This window comes from Lonchura striata, chromosome 19, assembly GCF_050655825.1.
Source record: "Lonchura striata isolate lonStrDom1 chromosome 19, ASM5065582v1, whole genome shotgun sequence".
NCBI classification, from domain to species: domain Eukaryota; kingdom Metazoa; phylum Chordata; class Aves; order Passeriformes; family Estrildidae; genus Lonchura; species Lonchura striata.
The window spans coordinates 715,515-732,373 of NC_140721.1; the positions used below are offsets into that span (position 1 = coordinate 715,515).

The following is a 16,859-nucleotide window of genomic DNA, read 5'->3' on the forward strand; positions in this document are numbered from 1 at the left end:
CGCGGGCAGCGCGGGAGCCGGCGCGGCCCCGGCGCGGCCCCGGCGCGGCCCGGCCCGGCCCCGCCGCCCCATGACGCCCAGCGGGCGCCCCTTGGGGCCCCGCCGCTCCCCCCAGGTAAGGCACCGGCCGCGGGGCCGCGGGGCCGCGGGGCGGGCGGGGTCCCCGGGCCGGGGCGGCCCCGCGGAAGTTGCCCGCAGCCCCGCCGGGTCCGTTCGAGAAGTTGCTTCCCCCGGTACGTGGCCCCGCCGGCGGTCTGTCCCCGCGGCCCCCCGAGCCCTGCCGGGCTCTGCCGGGCCCCCCGAGCCCTGCCGGGCTCTGCCGGGCCCCCCCAGCCCTGCCGGGCTCTGCCGGGCTCTGCCGGGCCCCCCCAGCCCTGCCCGGCCCTGCCCGGCTCTGCCCGGCTCTGCCGCCCGCTGCAGGGCACGGTGCCGGCACCGGGCAGTGTCGCTGCCCAGCCCCAGGGTGCGGGCGGCACCACGGGCTCCCCCGGCGGGAGGAGGATTGGCCCGGAGCGGCGGCGATGGCCCGGTTCCGCTCCCGGAGCAGAGCTGGATCCATAGCGAATTCCCTTGGAGCCGGGAGGAGAAAGCACGGACTTGCCTTCATCCTCCGCAGCCTCTTGACAAGCGTCACTAGGGCTTTTCTTCAGGCGGTTGTGCTCAGAGAATTGCAAGAAACAATAATTTATAATCATCATCTGTATTGATTTTATCTGTAAATAGATACTGACAGATAATGAATAGCAAACAGCACTCCAAGTGTAATTCTGCCTCTGCTGAGATCAGGGAAGGTTTCCCACTGACTTTTCCAAGGCCAGGATTTCACCTCTGGTTTCTATTCCTGGCATCGCCACTGCCTCTGTGACCTTCTGCAAGTTTCTGAGCTTCCTGCTTGCCTGATTTCCCTACATTTAAAGACATACTAGCTTAGCGGCACTGCTGCAGTTCATATTCTTTGAGCTGTAAATACCAAGCACTATGGATTTCTAGTGTCTATCAGTGTTTATTCCTGCGTATGTTTTAATGTGATGGAGAAGGGGTTGCTGGCAGCCACAGCAGGACAAATTATCGACCTGTTCCTGCAAACCTCATGCCCTCTGACTCTCAGCTAATTTGCCATTTATGGCAAATAATAATCACAGACAAGGGCCAGACCATGGTGTGAGGGTGTGTGTTCAGAGGTATGTGGATATGCAATACTGCATCCCCCTTTCAGATGCATCATTGGGATGGAGGGTTTTTCTTGGGTCAAAGTTTTGGGATTCTGGTTTACATTGAACAGCAGACTTAAGCAGAGTTTTGCCCTGGAAGCAAACTCTCAATCAACCTGTCTGTGCAAAGGAAATCAGCTCATGGTAGACTTGCAACTACATTGGTCATTGTAGCTGCTCCAAGAGGTTGCTTCAGTCATTTTTGTTTGTGAAATAAGAATTTGATAAATTTGGATGAAATTGTAAATCTCACTGGGGTTTTCCACCAGCACTTTGTAAGAAGATCAGGACTCCCAATATGCTTGTGCCAAAGGTCATGGTTGCACAGTGAAAGCACAAGAAGTGCAGAAAAAAGTGTGGTTTAGAGGCAGGTGCACAGGAAGGCTCAGCAGTCGAGACCATGCACACGGTCACTCCACGTGGGGAATTGGAGAGGGCTGAGCCCAGTGCTGCCTCATCAGTTCTGTGCTCAAAATCTTGGGGCATCGGCAAGAGAACCTCATTCCAGCAAAGCTCTCGGTGGTGGAGTAAAGCCCTATGGATGTCCAGTCCCCAAAACTGGAGAGAACTGTTTAACCAGAGCTCTGCACGGAGCAGGGGCCAGCTGAGGCTGTAGGTGTCACCTTTGAATAGGGGCAAACCACACTGCTCTCCTGACTGCTGCCTCCTTTGCTGCTGTGTATGCACACGTACAACTCTCAGAAGCACAAGGGCACAGAGCATCCATCAAGCTAAAGAGGACTACTATCACTTACTCTTGGCTTTTGTTATGAATGACATTGTTTTCTAGATTTGTAACCTCATACGTAACTCGTCAAAATCACAGAGTGCACGGTCACTGTGAGAGCTTCCACCACCAGTTGCCTTGGCATCTTAGAGCTGGTCTGGAAAGGAGAAGTCACAGCTACAGCAGCGAGGGAGGGATGAGAGTGGGGGCACCCAACCGTGTCCCTGTTCAGTGCAGTACAACCATCCTTTTGGGAGCACACTCACCCAGGAGCTGCCACCTCCTGGGGCAGGAGCTGGTGGGAAGAACAGCCCCACTCATCATGCTTTGGCTCCCGTGTCTGTGGCACAGGGTGCAAGTTCCTGCCATGGTTCACTGCACAGGCTTTTGGTCATCACCACTGTGGGTGTTCTGAAGCCCTCGGCACAGGGAGTTTTGGTGTTGCCAGCTGGGAGCTGCAGTGACCCTGGAAGTGTTAAATCAGCCAGCAGCAGCGGCTAATCCTTATTAACTCCCAACACCGCCCAGGCTCGAACTGTGTGAATGACAGAAGGCACACTTCAAACTAAAGGCTCAGGATGCTCCTGCAATCCCACTTGCCTTCAGAAGCATTGGAGGGAGGATGCCAGCTGTTGAGAGTTTGGTTCTGAACTCCCTTGGGGTAAAAGGTGGACACTGCCTTGGTGATGCAAATGCTCATCTACTGCCCTCTGGTAAAATTAGGGACACTCCAACACTGATGTTACTGAAGCCTCAGGATGAGATTGCATCTTCCTTAACAGCTGTGGCTGTTGCATCATCACCTGTGAGGCAGAGCTGTGTGACCTGCAGAGGGGACAACATGGCCCTCCCACGGGGCTGCAAATGGTGAACAGAAGCAGCCTCAGGTCCCTGGAATCCCTGGAGAGCTCTTCCCCTCACTGCTCTTAGCAGCAGCACGACTGTTTCCAGCATTGTCCTCATTTCCAGTGAAGGCAGCTCCCGCCCTGCTTGCCTCTGTGTCCCACCCCTGCCTTGCTCCATGCCCTTAGTACTGGTGGGAGGTTCATGGCTAAACAAAACAAGGTGCTTGCTCCGCCCTGTGGGGCTGCAGATGTTCCTGCCACAAGCTGAGAGCTGCTCCTCAAGAGAAAACATTAAAGTCATGTTGGACAGGCAAAGCTGATTCAAACCCACTAAGGACTTCCCATTGCAATTCTGGAGACAAACATCTCTTCCCACATGCACAGGTAAATTATGAAGGCTCTTAGCTTCCAAATTAGAGACAGATCTCAATTTCAGATTTTTTTTTTCTTTGACTTTTTTTGCTGCTTGAAATCTATCAACTATTTTCAAAGGAAAATATTTTCATTGCTTAAAAAAAAAGAAAACAATATCCTACTTAAGGGGAGAAGGGAAAGTTCAATGGAAAAATTGCAGCCATTTCTACTAAAGACATTTCTACTAGACAGAACAAAGTGCTTGAAAATAGCAGTATGTGTCCCCTGGGCTTTGACCAACCTACTTTCTGATGTTTCCTGAGATGAGGAACACAACTCCCATCAAGAAGCTCAGCCCATCCTGGCCAGGGCTGGCAGGAGGATGTACCCATGGTGTAGTTTGCATTCCTGGTCTCTGGCAAATGCCAAATAACTCCCATAACTCTTGCACTGGCTTCAGGACATATGGTCCTCCAAGGAGGATTGCCCAGCCAGCCCCAGCCCCTGGCACAGCTGGGTTTGACACTTTCCATAAGGACAACTACAGGACAATGCACTTTGGATCATTTCTTTGCCAGCAGGGTGGGTGCTCAGCTGTCCCCAACCAGCCTGCACCCCCACCTCATCAAATACAGGAACATGGAGACCTGATTGTAGAATTGTCACAAATCTACACAGCCTTTGGCTGGAACAAAGCTTTGACCTTGGAGCACTGCCAAGACCACTTACTGAGGGATTGACCTTAAATGCATTCTGGCTGCAGGAATTGCAAAATGCCCTATGTGACCATGCCAGGGGTGCTGGAACAGTGAGCCACAGTGGTTCTGCAGTTTCTGTAGAGGGAAAACTAGAGTCAGATGTGGGAAGCAGGTGCCCAGGGACAGAATGATGCACTCCATCCCTCAGGCTTGTGGTACAGCATCTCCCCATACAATCATTTAGTTTGGAAAAACCTCTCAGGTCATTGAGTCCAGCCACTCTGCCAGGTTACCTTGATTTGCTGCCGCTTCCCTCCTTCTGGGCTGTGTGTAGGGAGCAAGGACAGATTCCACACACCACAAAATGGTATTTGCTGGCATAAAGGGTTCTTTCAGGGGCTATTTTTACCTCTCTGTGCAGAAGAACAGGTGGGCAGCTTTTGCAGCTGCTTTGCTACGGCCATCGATGGTGTGGGGACAGACCCCCAGCCCAGCTCAGCACCCTGGCACAGCCTGACAGCAGCTCTCGTCTGCCAGGCAAATTACCAGGGAAGATGTTCCTTTTTCTGGAAGGCAGCATGACTCTCCCCGCCATGCAGTGCTGATCGGGTTAGACAGAGCATATTGTATTTTTCATGTGCTGGATCGCTCGCTGCACTTGCTGCTGTGTAACGTGGGGCTTGTCAAGTGAGAGCCAAAATTGTCTCTTGTGCAACTCCCACCTGGGGACAACGAGGAGCAATCCTGTCCCAGATGCATCCTACTCAGTGATAAAGTATTTCCTAGGGCCAAATTCAGAACAGACAGGCGTGCTATGATGCCAGGGTTCATGCAGCAGGATTTTCTGCCTGTGCAGTCTGAGCAGGCAGGCCAGGAGCTGGCCCCAGAGGCACTGGAAGGTGAGAGGGCTGAGGCCATTCCCTGGGCATCAGCTGGGCAGGGCTGCTCTGCCCACACAGTCCCCGTGGAGAGGGTTGAGGAGGGGAGGCACCACCCTGCACCTCTGTGAGGAGCTCTGCCCCTCACAAGCCCAGCACACTGCTGTTTGATCACCAGCCACCTCCACTCCCTGCAGGCCTGGACTGGGAATTTGGTTGCGATGGAGACCGTGTCCCTGGAGCACCAGATCCAGAGTGTGCAGCGGCACATCGCTTTCCTGAAGAAGGAGCAGATGGAGCTGCTCCACGACCTGCACCTGGAGATCCTCCGCTTGCAGAAGCACTGCACAGGTGAGCGCTGGGGCGGCATGGGGAGTGGAGCTGGGTGCTCACAGAGCACCTTGGGCAGGAAGCTCCTGCTGGCACCTTGGGCAGGAAGCTCCTGCTGGCAGCCCGGGGTGCTCACTCGGGCGCTCGGCAGGACAGAGAGGCTGCAGTGCAGGCTGGGGCCCTGCCCAGCTGTGCTGCGGGTGCACAGCTGTCCCCACAGCCCTGCTGCAGCAGTGTCACACTCCCCTCAGCCACCCCTGCAGGAGTGACGGCTGCCCAGCCTTCTGCCACCACTGGAACTCATTCCAGCTTGTGCTGCTGCTCTCATCAATAATTCAGCCATAGCTAATTATTCCTTGTCTTCCAGCCTCCCAGTCTCCCAGGTTCCTGGGAAACAAAGAAATGTCTGCACTGATAAAATTGGTTATTTTTCTCCATCCTTTCTGAGCTTTTGCTGTTCTGTTTCATTGTTTTAATGTTTTCATCTATGGCCTCTTTAGGCAGGCGAGACAGTGGGGTTCTCCTGCCGAAATCAAACCTGAGAGACCTGTCCCCATGGCCTGAAATGAGCCCACTGCATGGGTGATCTCCACTTCCCAGTGTGACCCAAGGACAGTCATATCTGACCAGAGGGGTCCAGTCCTCCTGGGTGAGGTGTGTGGTTCTGCCAGGACTGCCAGGCAGCCTCTGGGCAGTTTTAAGGAGACTTCCCTGACATTTGAGTGTCATTATCTGGGGGGCTGTTTGCAGGAGGAGAGTAGTCTTTAAGTCAGTTTTTCCTCAATGTGGCCCTGTGGAGCCTTGCTTGCTGCCCTGGCACTGTTGTTTCTGGCTTTTTCACTATTCCCTTGGTCTCTCTGAGGTATCCCTGTGGGAAAGGCTCTCTCTCCCACAGAGGTGCTTCTCAGCTGCCCCTCAGGGGTCATGGGGATGGTACTGAAGCAGATCAGCACCAGCACCTTGGCTCCAGAACAGAAACTGGGACCCCAACCTGTGCATCATCCCTACACTTGCTCAGCAGGATGATTTCTTTGGAAATAGGCATCTGCTTTGGTTTGCATTTGAAATATATCTGAGACTCCAGATGTATTATTTTAGCTTCAGAAAAATAGCACAATGGCCATTGATTCCCACTGGGGCAGTCGAGAGTGCTGAATGCTTTCCAGAAACTGCATTATGGTCTCAGGTACTTCTGCCTTCTCACTACAGATTTGTTTTCCAAGACAGACAGGCAGAGCAGCCTGAGACAAGCTTGGGTTTCAGAAGGATGGCAGTGATGGGATTAGAGTCAACACAAAAGCAGATTAAAAGAAAAATGTAGGCCAAAGTTTAACCATTTGAACTCATTTTCAGGAGCAAAAATAGCCCCCAAACAGCTGTATGCTGCTGCTACTGCTCTTTTCCTCTGCTCAGGGCTGTTAGTGGTTGTGTGGGCTGTGATAATTAATTCAAAAGGGACTGTCTGCAAGAGTGCAGGGTAAAGTGAATTCCAGAAGGTCCCTGAGCTGCCCTTTGTGACCTGGTGCTGTAGCAGGGGGCTAGACAGCGAGCAGGCAAAGGGCAGCAGAGAGGAGGCAGCTTGCTGGGGCTGAGCAGGCAGGTAGGTACTGCAGCTCCTGAGATTTGGAAGGGATTTGGAAGTTCCACATTGCCCTGGAGCAGGGCAGCATCCTCCTGCACGCACATCGTGCTGGGAAGGGGCCGTCCCCGCTTGCGTCACCTGCAGAGGCAACGATCAGCCTGGAGCAGTAAATTTTGCAATGCTTTGGGTGGAAGCTTATGCTTTGGTCTATTTTCAATCCATTGCTCTGCTCTTTTCTTGGTTTACAGCACTGAAAATGGTTCAGCAATTCTTTTAGAAAAAGGAAAGGCATTGTCAGAGGAGCAGAGCATCCTGCAGACGATGTCTTGGCCATGAGGCTGCTTAATAACATATAAATTGCCAGAATTGCCTATTTTTGCTCAGCCTGTGGCTAGTGCTCCAAGATAGCCACACTCCCTTGAGGGCTGGGCAGAGAGCACTGCAGCCACAGTTGTGTCCAGTGCCCCAAAGGGAGCAGAGGAAGACTTGGGGAGCACAGAATGGGTGGGATGCTCCTCCTCAGTCCTGCTGGATTTCTCTTCCAGAGCTCACCCATGACCTGGAGATGAAAGAGCTGGAGGCCCGCCAACAAGGTAAGAGCACAGCTTTGGGCACAAGGTACGGGGGAGCAGGTGTGGGTGCAGAAGAGCCTGTGGCCAGAGGGGCCCATCAGGGCTGCAGGGAGGGACAGGGACCTGGCTGAGGGCAGGACTGGGCAGGCAGCGTGCACAGCTCCTGGCAGCAGTAACTCTGGTGATGCCCGGGAGCCCCGTGGCCGGCAGAGGCTGCTCTGTGAGCAGCCTGGCTCCTCTCCTTCCTCTGTCCCACAGATGGAACTGAAACTCCTCCCTGGCGCTGCCTGGGCACGGTCCCTGGCACCGAGCCCCAGCCTGTGCTCTGTCCTCGGTGCCAGGGCAGCCGGTCCCAGGATGGGTGTGGGCTGCTCTCATGGGGCCAGCGGGGTCCCTGACGCAGTGCCATGGCTGGCTCAATGGGAATTCCCAACTCCCAGCCCCTTCCATGGAGCCAGGGGTCCCTTCTCTGTACCCGTGGGCATTTCTGGCTGAGGGCCTGGTGCCCAACCCACCAGGTGCCATCGGGGTGTCACCAGCCACAGCTCAGCATCACCCATCGTGCCTGCCCATCCTTCAGCCTTTTAGAGCTACACAATCACTTTGCCACATTTATGGGACAGCAGCTCATTTACAATGCCATCAAATGATTGCTCTCCTAATGCCATTCATGCAATAATTACTGCCTGCAACCGCCTCCCTAAACCTCATTATAAAGCTGCAGAAACACTGAGGAGCTGAGGCTGTAAGCAGCTGCCAATCACATCATAAAAAGCAGATTATTGCAGAGGATGGGAGCAGGCCTGGGCAGGCCAGGGAGTGCAGGCAGGTGCCAGCCTGCACCCTGCCAAGGGCTGGGTGCTGGAGCAGGCAGCCAGGGCTGGGGTCAGGACTCCTCAGCCCTCCTGCTGCCCACTGGGCTTGGTCCTTGAAGCCCAAGCTGCGAATTCCCCAAGGTGCCTGGCCATCCTGCCCCAGGACAGCATTCCCTAGAACTCGCTCCCTTGTCCCAGGATGGAGGCTCCTTCCCTGCTGAGCGCAGCCCAATTCCTCTGTAATCTTGGATCAGCATCTCCATCCTGGCTAACTAGGCTTTGGAGTCCCACGGCTTGAGGCCAAAAGTCCCTCCAAAGTTGGGCTGATGGTTTCCCTGCGCCAATTCCTTTTCTCTTCCAGCCTGTGTGCTCCCCCACACCCTCTGCACACATTCAAAGTCACTTTTAGGGTGAAAAACTACTTACCTAGGGAAATTTTAAAACTGCAGCAAGGTAGAGGCAGCAGGTTCCATGGCAACAACATCCTCCACTGACACTGCCTTTTGCTGCCACCCCGCATTTGGGTGTTAAACGTGGCACTGTGCCAGCGGCCAGTGCTGGGGTTCCTGTGCCTGCACTGGCAGTGAGCCCGTGCTCGGGCAGCTCACAGGGAGTTCTCTCACAGCTTCAAGCAGCACCCAAGCAGCCTCAATGGCACTGCTGGGACATGCTGGCACCATGGAGTGGGCAGCAGCCACGTCCATGCTGGGAGCGTGCGGGGACCTGCCAGGAGCAGCAAGGCTGAGCCCCGCTCCCCCTCCTGACCTCTCTGTGCCTTGACCTACAGACGTCCTGGACCGCGAGCTGGAGGAGAAGTGCCGGGCGATGGAGGCCCAGCTGCAGGAGAAGGAGAAGGACAACCTGGAGCTGCGCAAGGAGCTGCAGCACAAGGAGACGCTGGTGGCCGCGCTGCGGTCCAGCCTCCGCAGCAAGGAGCGCCGGTTCCTGGAGGAGCTGAAGCGCCGGAGCCACCGCGTCACCATCCTCGACACGGAGCTGCAGAAGCAGACGGAGGCGGCCGCCTACCTCTCCCTGCAGCTGCACGCCACGGCCCAGCGGCTGCCGGGCCCGCGGGCAGGCGGGCGGCCGCCCCCCGAGCAGCCCCCGGCCGAGGCGCGGCCCCGGCGCCGCGGCCACCGGGCTCGGCACCCGCCCGGGGACGGCGCCCGGCGCCGGGACCCCGCGCCGGAGGAGCACGATGCCATGCCCGACCCGGCGCTGTTCCTCTACACGCAGCGCCCGCCGCCGCAGCTCCCGGGCCAGCCCCGCGCCCCGGCCGCCGCCGCCCCCCGGGGCCAGCGGCACCCCCGGCAGCCCCCGCAGGAGCCGGCGGGCAGGGCCGGGCCGGCCAAGGGCGAGCCCAGCCGGCGGCAGGGGTCCGGTGCCCACGGAGCCCCCCGAGCCCAGGAGTAGGCGGCGAGGGGACGGCGCGGCCGGGAAGGGCTGAGCCCGGCGGCACCGGGGCGGGCCGGCCGCGGCTCCTTCCCCCATCCCCTCGGTGGAGCCGAGAGCGGAGCCCTGCACGCACCTCCCGCCCGCCGGCAGCCAGGGAGGGTCCCCTCTGCCCGAAAGGGCTCAGCCAGGGATGCTGCCCGCGATGCTGCGGGACAAGGGAACATCCAGCACCCGGGCTGTGAAGGAGACACGTCCGAGCGCCTGTCCGGAGCTTGAGAGGAAAAACAGAGAGAAAGAAAGAAAGAAAGAAGAGGAAGCATTTTTGAAAGGAGATTTTCCTGATGTTGCTGCTGCCTCAGAGTGGGCGCCGGGTTGCGTTCCCTGGCCCGGCTGCGGGGGGTGGGTGTGCAGCAGCAGTAGGCTGTACAGCACATGGCTCGGCACTGCGGGATGAGCCCAGCCCGGCTCCAGCCCTGGCCATCACCGGCACCGGGCACTGCAGAGGGCTCAGGACATCACCAGGAAGGTTCTCCAGAACGCAGACAGCTGAATGAGGTCGATCCGTGTGGGACGGAGGGATCCCCTTCCGCAAGGACAGTGCTGCTGTGCTGGCCAGGCCTGTCCCACGCTCCCCTGTGCAGCGGTTTGGCTGTCTCCAGCACAGATTTCCCCTTATCACATTCACACACAGGACTCGGACAAGGCAGCTGGAGAAGTGCCGAGACTGGCAGTCCTGCTGGACACTCAGTGGCTCCTCGGCCGCTGCAGCCGGGCTCCAAGTGCTGCTGGAGCAGGGCTGCACCCTGTGCCCCCTGCACAGGGCTCTCCTCAGCACCAGCATTTTGGATCGCAGTCACACCCACAGCCAGGTCTGGGCTTGCTGCTGAGGGCTGAGCAGTCCCCGGTCCTCCCCCATTGCCTCCCATCCTTCTCAGCACAGCGGCCCTACAGCTGCCTTTGCCCCGTTGGGGCAGCCTCACCCCATTTCCAGCCAAACTCAGTTTTACAATCACTCCCGGGGTATTGTGAAACAGCGCAGGGAGGAGAAGGCTCTGGCGGCCAGGCAGGGCAAAGGCCACTCTGCCCCGGTGCTGCCGGACCTGCTCAGGGCAGCTCAAGGAGCAGGTTTTGCCCTGGCATGGGGGCTGCCAGCCTGGCTGGCCCAGCCAGGACTCGGCCCCTGCCTGCAGCCCTGCCAGGCTGGTGGGCAGCAGCCTCCCGCAGGACCCTCACTGCCTCCGCGGCTGGTGTGGGCAGGAGGGAGCTGCAGGGTGACATCAGACCCTGTTTCCTTCCAGTTCAGTTTGACATCTCTTGAAAGACATCACCCTCATAGACTAGCGAGGTTTGGCCTGCCTGCTCTCACCCTCAGTGTGCCCGCGCAGTCAGAGCTGTCTATTTTTGTAGTTCAATATTTATATACTCTATTAAAATGCTTTATGAGATTGACAGCAGCAGTCGCCAACCAGCTCTTTGGTAAAAACAAACCCCAAAGCATATGAGCTGCACTAGCAGGACAGAAATTAGCAGCTTTTGTACTTTTTCTTTGGCTGTTATGTGACTAGTCAGGCTTTGGAGGGCAAGACCCCTCGTGGTCTCCCAGGGCACCCCTGAGGCTAGGGACTCCCCAGCTGCTCCCACGGTCCCTAACACACCCCTGGGTTTGGGAAAGTGCCCAGCAAAGCCACGCTGGGCAGGGCCCCCCTCACAGCGCTCAGGCAGCAGCCTGGCCTGAAGCCAGCAGAGGTGTGCAGCTCCGGGCCATGAGAGCTCTAGTGGGAAATGTCTGCAGCCGCCGAGGCATCTGGAGCTGCTCCTTGGCGGCACAGAGCCCCTGAGCCCCCAGCCTGCCGCAGCCGGGGAGGCTGCAGGAGCTCCGGCAGGGCGCTCGGCCGTGGCTGCGGAGCTGCACATGCCCCGGTTGCCCGCACAGGTTGGGCATGTGCAGGGCAGCACAGGGGCTCTGGTAACGCCCGCTGGGCTCTGAGCGCCGGGAGCAAAGCCCCGAGCTCCCCAGCAAGGCTGCAGAATGCTCCCTGCCGGGTGGCCCTGCCGGCTCTGCCAGCCCCAGCTCCAGGCTGAGCTGGCTGTGCTGGGGCCCTGCTGTCCCCCACCCACAGGGCAGCGAGGGGAGGTTGGCGAGGGGAGCAGCCCCAGGGCTCCGGCGTCGGAGTGCTGCACCCATGAGGCACTGTTGGCCTCTGGAAATTGCTGTTTCTCTCAGGTTCTGGGAGGTTCTACTGCGGATCTGTCTCTCCTGTCGCAGGGTGAAAAAGGCAATGCCTGTCCCTGTGTGCTTGGCTGTTGCTGCAGCTGTGATGTGCACAGCCGCTTCCCATCCTTCCTAGACAATCCTGATAGACACAGTATGTTGCATCTTTATTACAAACTTCTTCGTGAGATCATGGTGTTTATGACTGAGCATTGAAAAGTGGAGGGAGAAGTATGATCCTTCTCCTGTGTAAATACCTTCCTAGCAATCATCATCCGTAGTGCCTAGTATGTAAATGAAGCAACCCTGTCTGCGCTGCAGGGCCCTTTCCTCTCCACCAGTAATTAGCAGCTTGCTCAAGGAGTTGATCTCATTCCAGTGCCCCATGCCGGTCCCTCCCCGGTGCTCCCGGTGCGGGCGGGCAGCTGGGCAGGTCTGGAGCCCCGGGCGGGCACAAAGCCGCCTGCAGCGAGGGGGGTTCCCAAAGGGATGGAGAGCAAGCACCCCAGTTCCCCCCTTCATGCCAATGTAATGTGCTTGGAAATTAGTTGTCAGGGTGAGCCCTGCACTTTTCCTTGGGCACATTTGCCTTGGAGCAGGAAGGATCAGCTCTTGCGTGCTGTACCTGCTTCAGTCACTGCTGCTTTTCTTAGGGGGGAGGGAAGCTCTAGAGATACTATATATACACTTATATATATATATATATATATACACACACATACATGCACTTGTTTTGAAGGGAAAATACTGTATGATTGTAATAGAAATAATGTTGAGATAAATTATTTTAATCTTTGTATTTATATAAAATGATCAAAGAGATCAAAATGATAAAAAAAATCAAAAAGACAGTATTCCCATTTTTTACTGAGAAGGCTGCTGGAGCCACCAGGAGCCTGAGAGCCACTGGGGCCCAGGCAGGGCCTGCCCTCCCCTCCTGGAGCGGGGGTCTCTCATAGACTCCCCACCTCGCACTGTAAGCTTGCCCTTAGCCTGTAAGGTGCAACAGGGGCCTGTAGGTGCATTTAATCTGTGCTCTGCACTCCTCGGGAGTCCAAAGGGCGCACACAGCTTCCACCTGCGCCGCGCGCCTGAAAGCACAGACTGAGGAGCGCCGCCGCCAGCACCGATGGAACGGGCAGTGTTTGATGTGACTCGTAAAGGTTAATGATTACACTGGACATGGAAGCATAGCAATAACGCTCGGTTGTTAAACAACGTCTTGTGTGTGTAAACCAGCACGTGCTGAGAGCTGTCTACAGACTAACAGCCGGGCTCCTCTCCTCTGCACCCCCTTTTGCTCTGTAGCTCTGCAGAGGTGTATGGATTGAATGTGTCTGGTTTGCTAATATTCTCTTCCTTATTGTCATTATTGTTATATTATTATTATTATTATCATTATTTTTCCTAATGCTATCTGAGAAAGTGATGTCTCAGATGCACCTTGCAGCAGGTGTGAGGTGAGCAGTGGGTGTGGGAAGATGCACTTGCTGTGGCAGGGCCAGTCCTGGCAATGGGGTGCATGCTCCCCTGGACTTATTTAACCCTGGGCAGATTAGTCAGGAAGTTCTTCTTCTTGACTCTGTTAACTAAAAAGCCATATTTTCTGAATGTGTTTGCTAGGGCTAATCTAAGCACTCCCAGCCGTGTTCTTCCCATCCCCACTAGGCTCCCAACCTTCCCACTGCTGTTTGGCTGTGTGCTGAGACAGTCGGAACTGGGGCCAGGCCCTGCTGGCTTGCCGGGGGCAGTTCTGTGAGTCGCCTGTGGCAGGCAAAGCCAGGTTCACGGCCCAGCTGGTGGGTGCTCTGCAGGGACGCAGGGTGCTCTTTGCTGGGTGCCCAGGAGCGGTAGCGGTGACACAGCAAGAAACATCCTGCCTGCAGTGGCTGGAGCCAGCAGTGTGAAAGGATTGCTCTGCTTTTCCCAAGCTCTCCCCAAGCTCTACACACTAGGAAGGTAAATCAGCAGCACAACAAGGGACTTTGATTTTTGGGGGTTAGGTGAACATTTCAGAGTCCTTGTGCACAGCCTTGTGAAGTGGCTCCTGCTGCCCCAATGAAGCCACACCATCCTGCCTTTGCTAGAACACCAGCCCTCATGTCCCAGCAGCCCTGACGAGCCAGTCTGGCTGCAGTGACGCTGCAGCCGCCTCGCTGCACGCCTGTTCTTGTCACTGTCTTGCACTGTCGGCGCCTGGCTGCCAACAGGACGGGAGAGAACTCCCTTACGCCTCTAGGTTGCCTCATGCAGGTATCTGGGATCTGTGGGTAAGATCAGCAGTGCCGGGTGCGGGCTGGGCGAGCAGCAGGAGCTCAGGATCGATGAGCACAGCAGCTGTGGAGGAGCCACCAGACACCACGGCCAGTTAAAGCACAAGGATCAAAGCACCGTGTCCCCTTGCTGTCAGAGATGCCCTTTGCTGCCAGGGCCCCATTTCTGCCTCTGTCTCCTCCTTGCCAGCCCGGGCCCTGCAGGGACACTGCTGTCCCAGCCCTATGAAGGGATGGTGCCTCTGGGCAGGACACAGAGGGTGACACTCGATTCTGCCACCACATCCAATCCCTTCATCTCACCCTCCCCTTCCTCGCACGTTCGGGCAGGAGCAGGGGGAGAAGCTGCCGGTGTGTGAGAGGTGCACCGAGCCCACACCCAAACGGTGCCTGGCCCTCCCTGGCCAGGGTGTGGTTCTGCCTCCTGGCTCTTCCCGATAGATTTTAGTCATCTCGCAGCTTACAAGAGAGCTCCCCTTTCCTGTTGTTGCAATTATCACAGGAGTTAGACTATCAGGCCCTGGGAATGCCCCAAAGCTTTGCATGTCTGAAGCAGCAGACCCTCTCTGCCCAGGGGCTGTGGGTACAGCTCTGAGCTGCACCCCCTTGGCCCCCAAGGATGAGCCCTGTCTGTGTTTCAAGGCCACTGTCACCCCAGTGGAGTGGGGACATCACCTCTGCCTGGCCAGAGCTGTGCTGGGAGCCCCGGCAGGGCTCTGGCAGAGAGGTGAGGAGGGCAGCACTTCTGCTCTCAGCTCCCCTGGTCCCAGAGCAGCTGTGGTTTCTCCGGAGCAAAAATATTGTCCTTGGCTGAGTTTGTGAACTCAGTGAGAACAATAAATGCCTGTGCCTCGTGCTGGGGGGCACCGCCACAGGGGGACAGATGCCAAAGGTTTGACCCTGCTCTGCTTCATTTGAATGTTCATTTTGCTACGCGTCACTGTTTTTTGCCAGGATGATACTCATGTTGACTTTGCTTTTTAACCAAGTGCTTTTCAGATTGTGTTAACACCCAGAGACTAGAGTATGGAGCTGTACTTTAGAAGTTGTTGTAATATGCCTTTTTCTTAATAAAGATACTGAAATCTGCAGGGTGGTACTGTCCTACCCCAGAATGCAGGGCCTCCAGCCACAAACCAGAAGCATCTCTGTCTCTGTCCCAGGACTGGCTCCTACCTCACTCCTCCAGAGCTCTTCCACAGCTCTGGGGAGTCCTCAGAGTGATACCCCAGTTCTTACAGGGGGACTGCAGGTAGATGGGGGCATCATAATCAGATCTGGCATGCCAGGCCAAGGAGGAATGGCTTCCCACTGCCAGAGGGCAGGGTTAGATGGGATATCAGGGAGGAATTGTTCCCTGTGAGGCTGGGGAGGGCCTGGCACAGGTTGGCCAGAGAAGCTGTGGCTGTCCCATTCTTGGAAGTGTTCAAGGCCAGACTGGGAAGGACACAGAGAAATGGAAATAACCCCTGCAATCACTTTGTTTGATTAGAAAGTTGACATTATCAGCGTTGGGTACATGGGGGATTGTTCCACCTAGCATGTATGGCAATTATCAACACATCTAACAATTCATACATTTTTACAAATTTCGGACTCCTCTTATTAATTAGTATTCTCTATTGCTTAATGATTCCCTGCTTCCCATGCTGATTAGTCTTTCTCTTCTTTTGGGTCAGTTGGTTTCTAGCATCAGTGGTCTGTGGGTTGATGGCCACACTCCCACCCCACCAGAATTACCTTCTACTCATTTGGAGCTGATTTCAGCATAACCACTGAGTTATTCCTTATCTTGGGAGTCCTGCCAAATGTCCTTGTGGCCCATAAATTCTGCACTCTTTATGTCCATTCTTAGTGGTTACATCCTTCCTCCCAAGCTATGCTAACTCCCTCCCCCAGTTCTTAGATCACTGTATCATGTCAAGCACTAAACTTTGTTTTTCTAACACATGGCCATCACTTACAGTTTGCTTGTTAGCTACTATGTGTTTCATGGACTAAATATCCCTTCTTGTTGGTTAGGCTTGAAAGTTACAAAGATCAAACGTTAAAAGAGCATCCTTTTTTAAGAAAGATTGGCTGGAATTTTTGCTTTGCTTTGGTTGTGTTTTTGTTGTCTTTTTGTTTTTGTTTGGTTGGTTTTTTTAATAGGTAAAAAAATTACTTGTTACAATTAAAAATTTTCCCAACATTTCTCCCCACGGCTGCGGACTCCTGTTGAACAAATACAACCTGCTCGGTACCAAGGGGGCCTGGGGCAGCCTGCCCTGCGGGAAGGGGTCCGAGCCCACGGCACGGCAGCGGAACCGGGGTCCCTTCCCTGCCCCGCTCCCTGCGGCTCCACGAACGCCGGGCGCAGTGTGCCGGGCAGCCGGGACGGGCACACGCGGGGACGGACACACGCGGGACGGACACACGCGGGGACGGTACACATGGGACGGGCACACACAGGACGGGCACACGCGGGGCCGGCACACACAGGACGGGCACACGCGGGGACGGTACACATGAGACGGGCACACACAGGACGGGCACACGCGGGGACGGACACACGCGGGGCCGGTACACATGGGACGGGCACACGCGGGGACGGTACACACAGGACGGGCACACGCGGGGACGGGCACACGCGGGGACGGGCACACGCGGGGACGGTACACATGGGACGGGCACACACAGGACGGGCACACGCGGGGCCGGCACACATGGGATGGACACACGCGGGGCCGGACACACGCGGGGACGGTACACATGGGACGGGCACACACAGGACGGGCACACGCGGGGACAGACACACGCGGGGACGGTACACATGGGACGGGCACACGCGGGGACGGACACACGCGGGGACGGTACACATGGGACGGGCACACACAGGACGGACACACGCGGGGACGGTACACATGGGACGGGCACACACAGGACGGGCACACGCGGGGCCGGTACACATGGGATGGACACACGCGG

General features: G+C 56.5%; 1 protein-coding gene across 2 annotated transcripts; it reads left to right on the forward strand.

Annotated features, from left to right (window-relative positions):
- Positions 1–16,093, forward strand: CCDC92B (coiled-coil domain containing 92B). 2 transcript variants are annotated; one of them, XM_077787650.2, is made up of 4 exons: positions 1–115; positions 4,911–5,064; positions 7,171–7,218; positions 8,800–16,093. In XM_077787650.2, the coding sequence occupies exons 1-4, from the start codon at positions 71–73 to the stop codon at positions 9,423–9,425; spliced, it is 873 nt and encodes a 290-aa protein (XP_077643776.2). In that variant the 5' UTR covers positions 1–70; the 3' UTR covers positions 9,426–16,093. The 2 variants fall into 2 exon arrangements, with proteins under 2 accessions (XP_077643776.2, XP_085413288.1); XM_085557162.1 differs by lacking the exon at positions 1–115 and adding an exon at positions 417–3,167.
- Positions 16,094–16,859: the final 766 nt, after the last annotated feature.

Coding starts and splice junctions, on each gene's coding strand:
- CCDC92B (XM_077787650.2), top strand. CDS start 71: ATGACGCCCAGCGGGCGCCCCTTGGGGCCCCGCCGCTCCCCCCAG. Junction 116..4,910: donor GGCCCCGCCGCTCCCCCCAG/GTAAGGCACCGG, acceptor CACTCCCTGCAG/GCCTGGACTGGGAATTTGGT. Junction 7,219..8,799: donor GCTGGAGGCCCGCCAACAAG/GTAAGAGCACAG, acceptor CTTGACCTACAG/ACGTCCTGGACCGCGAGCTG.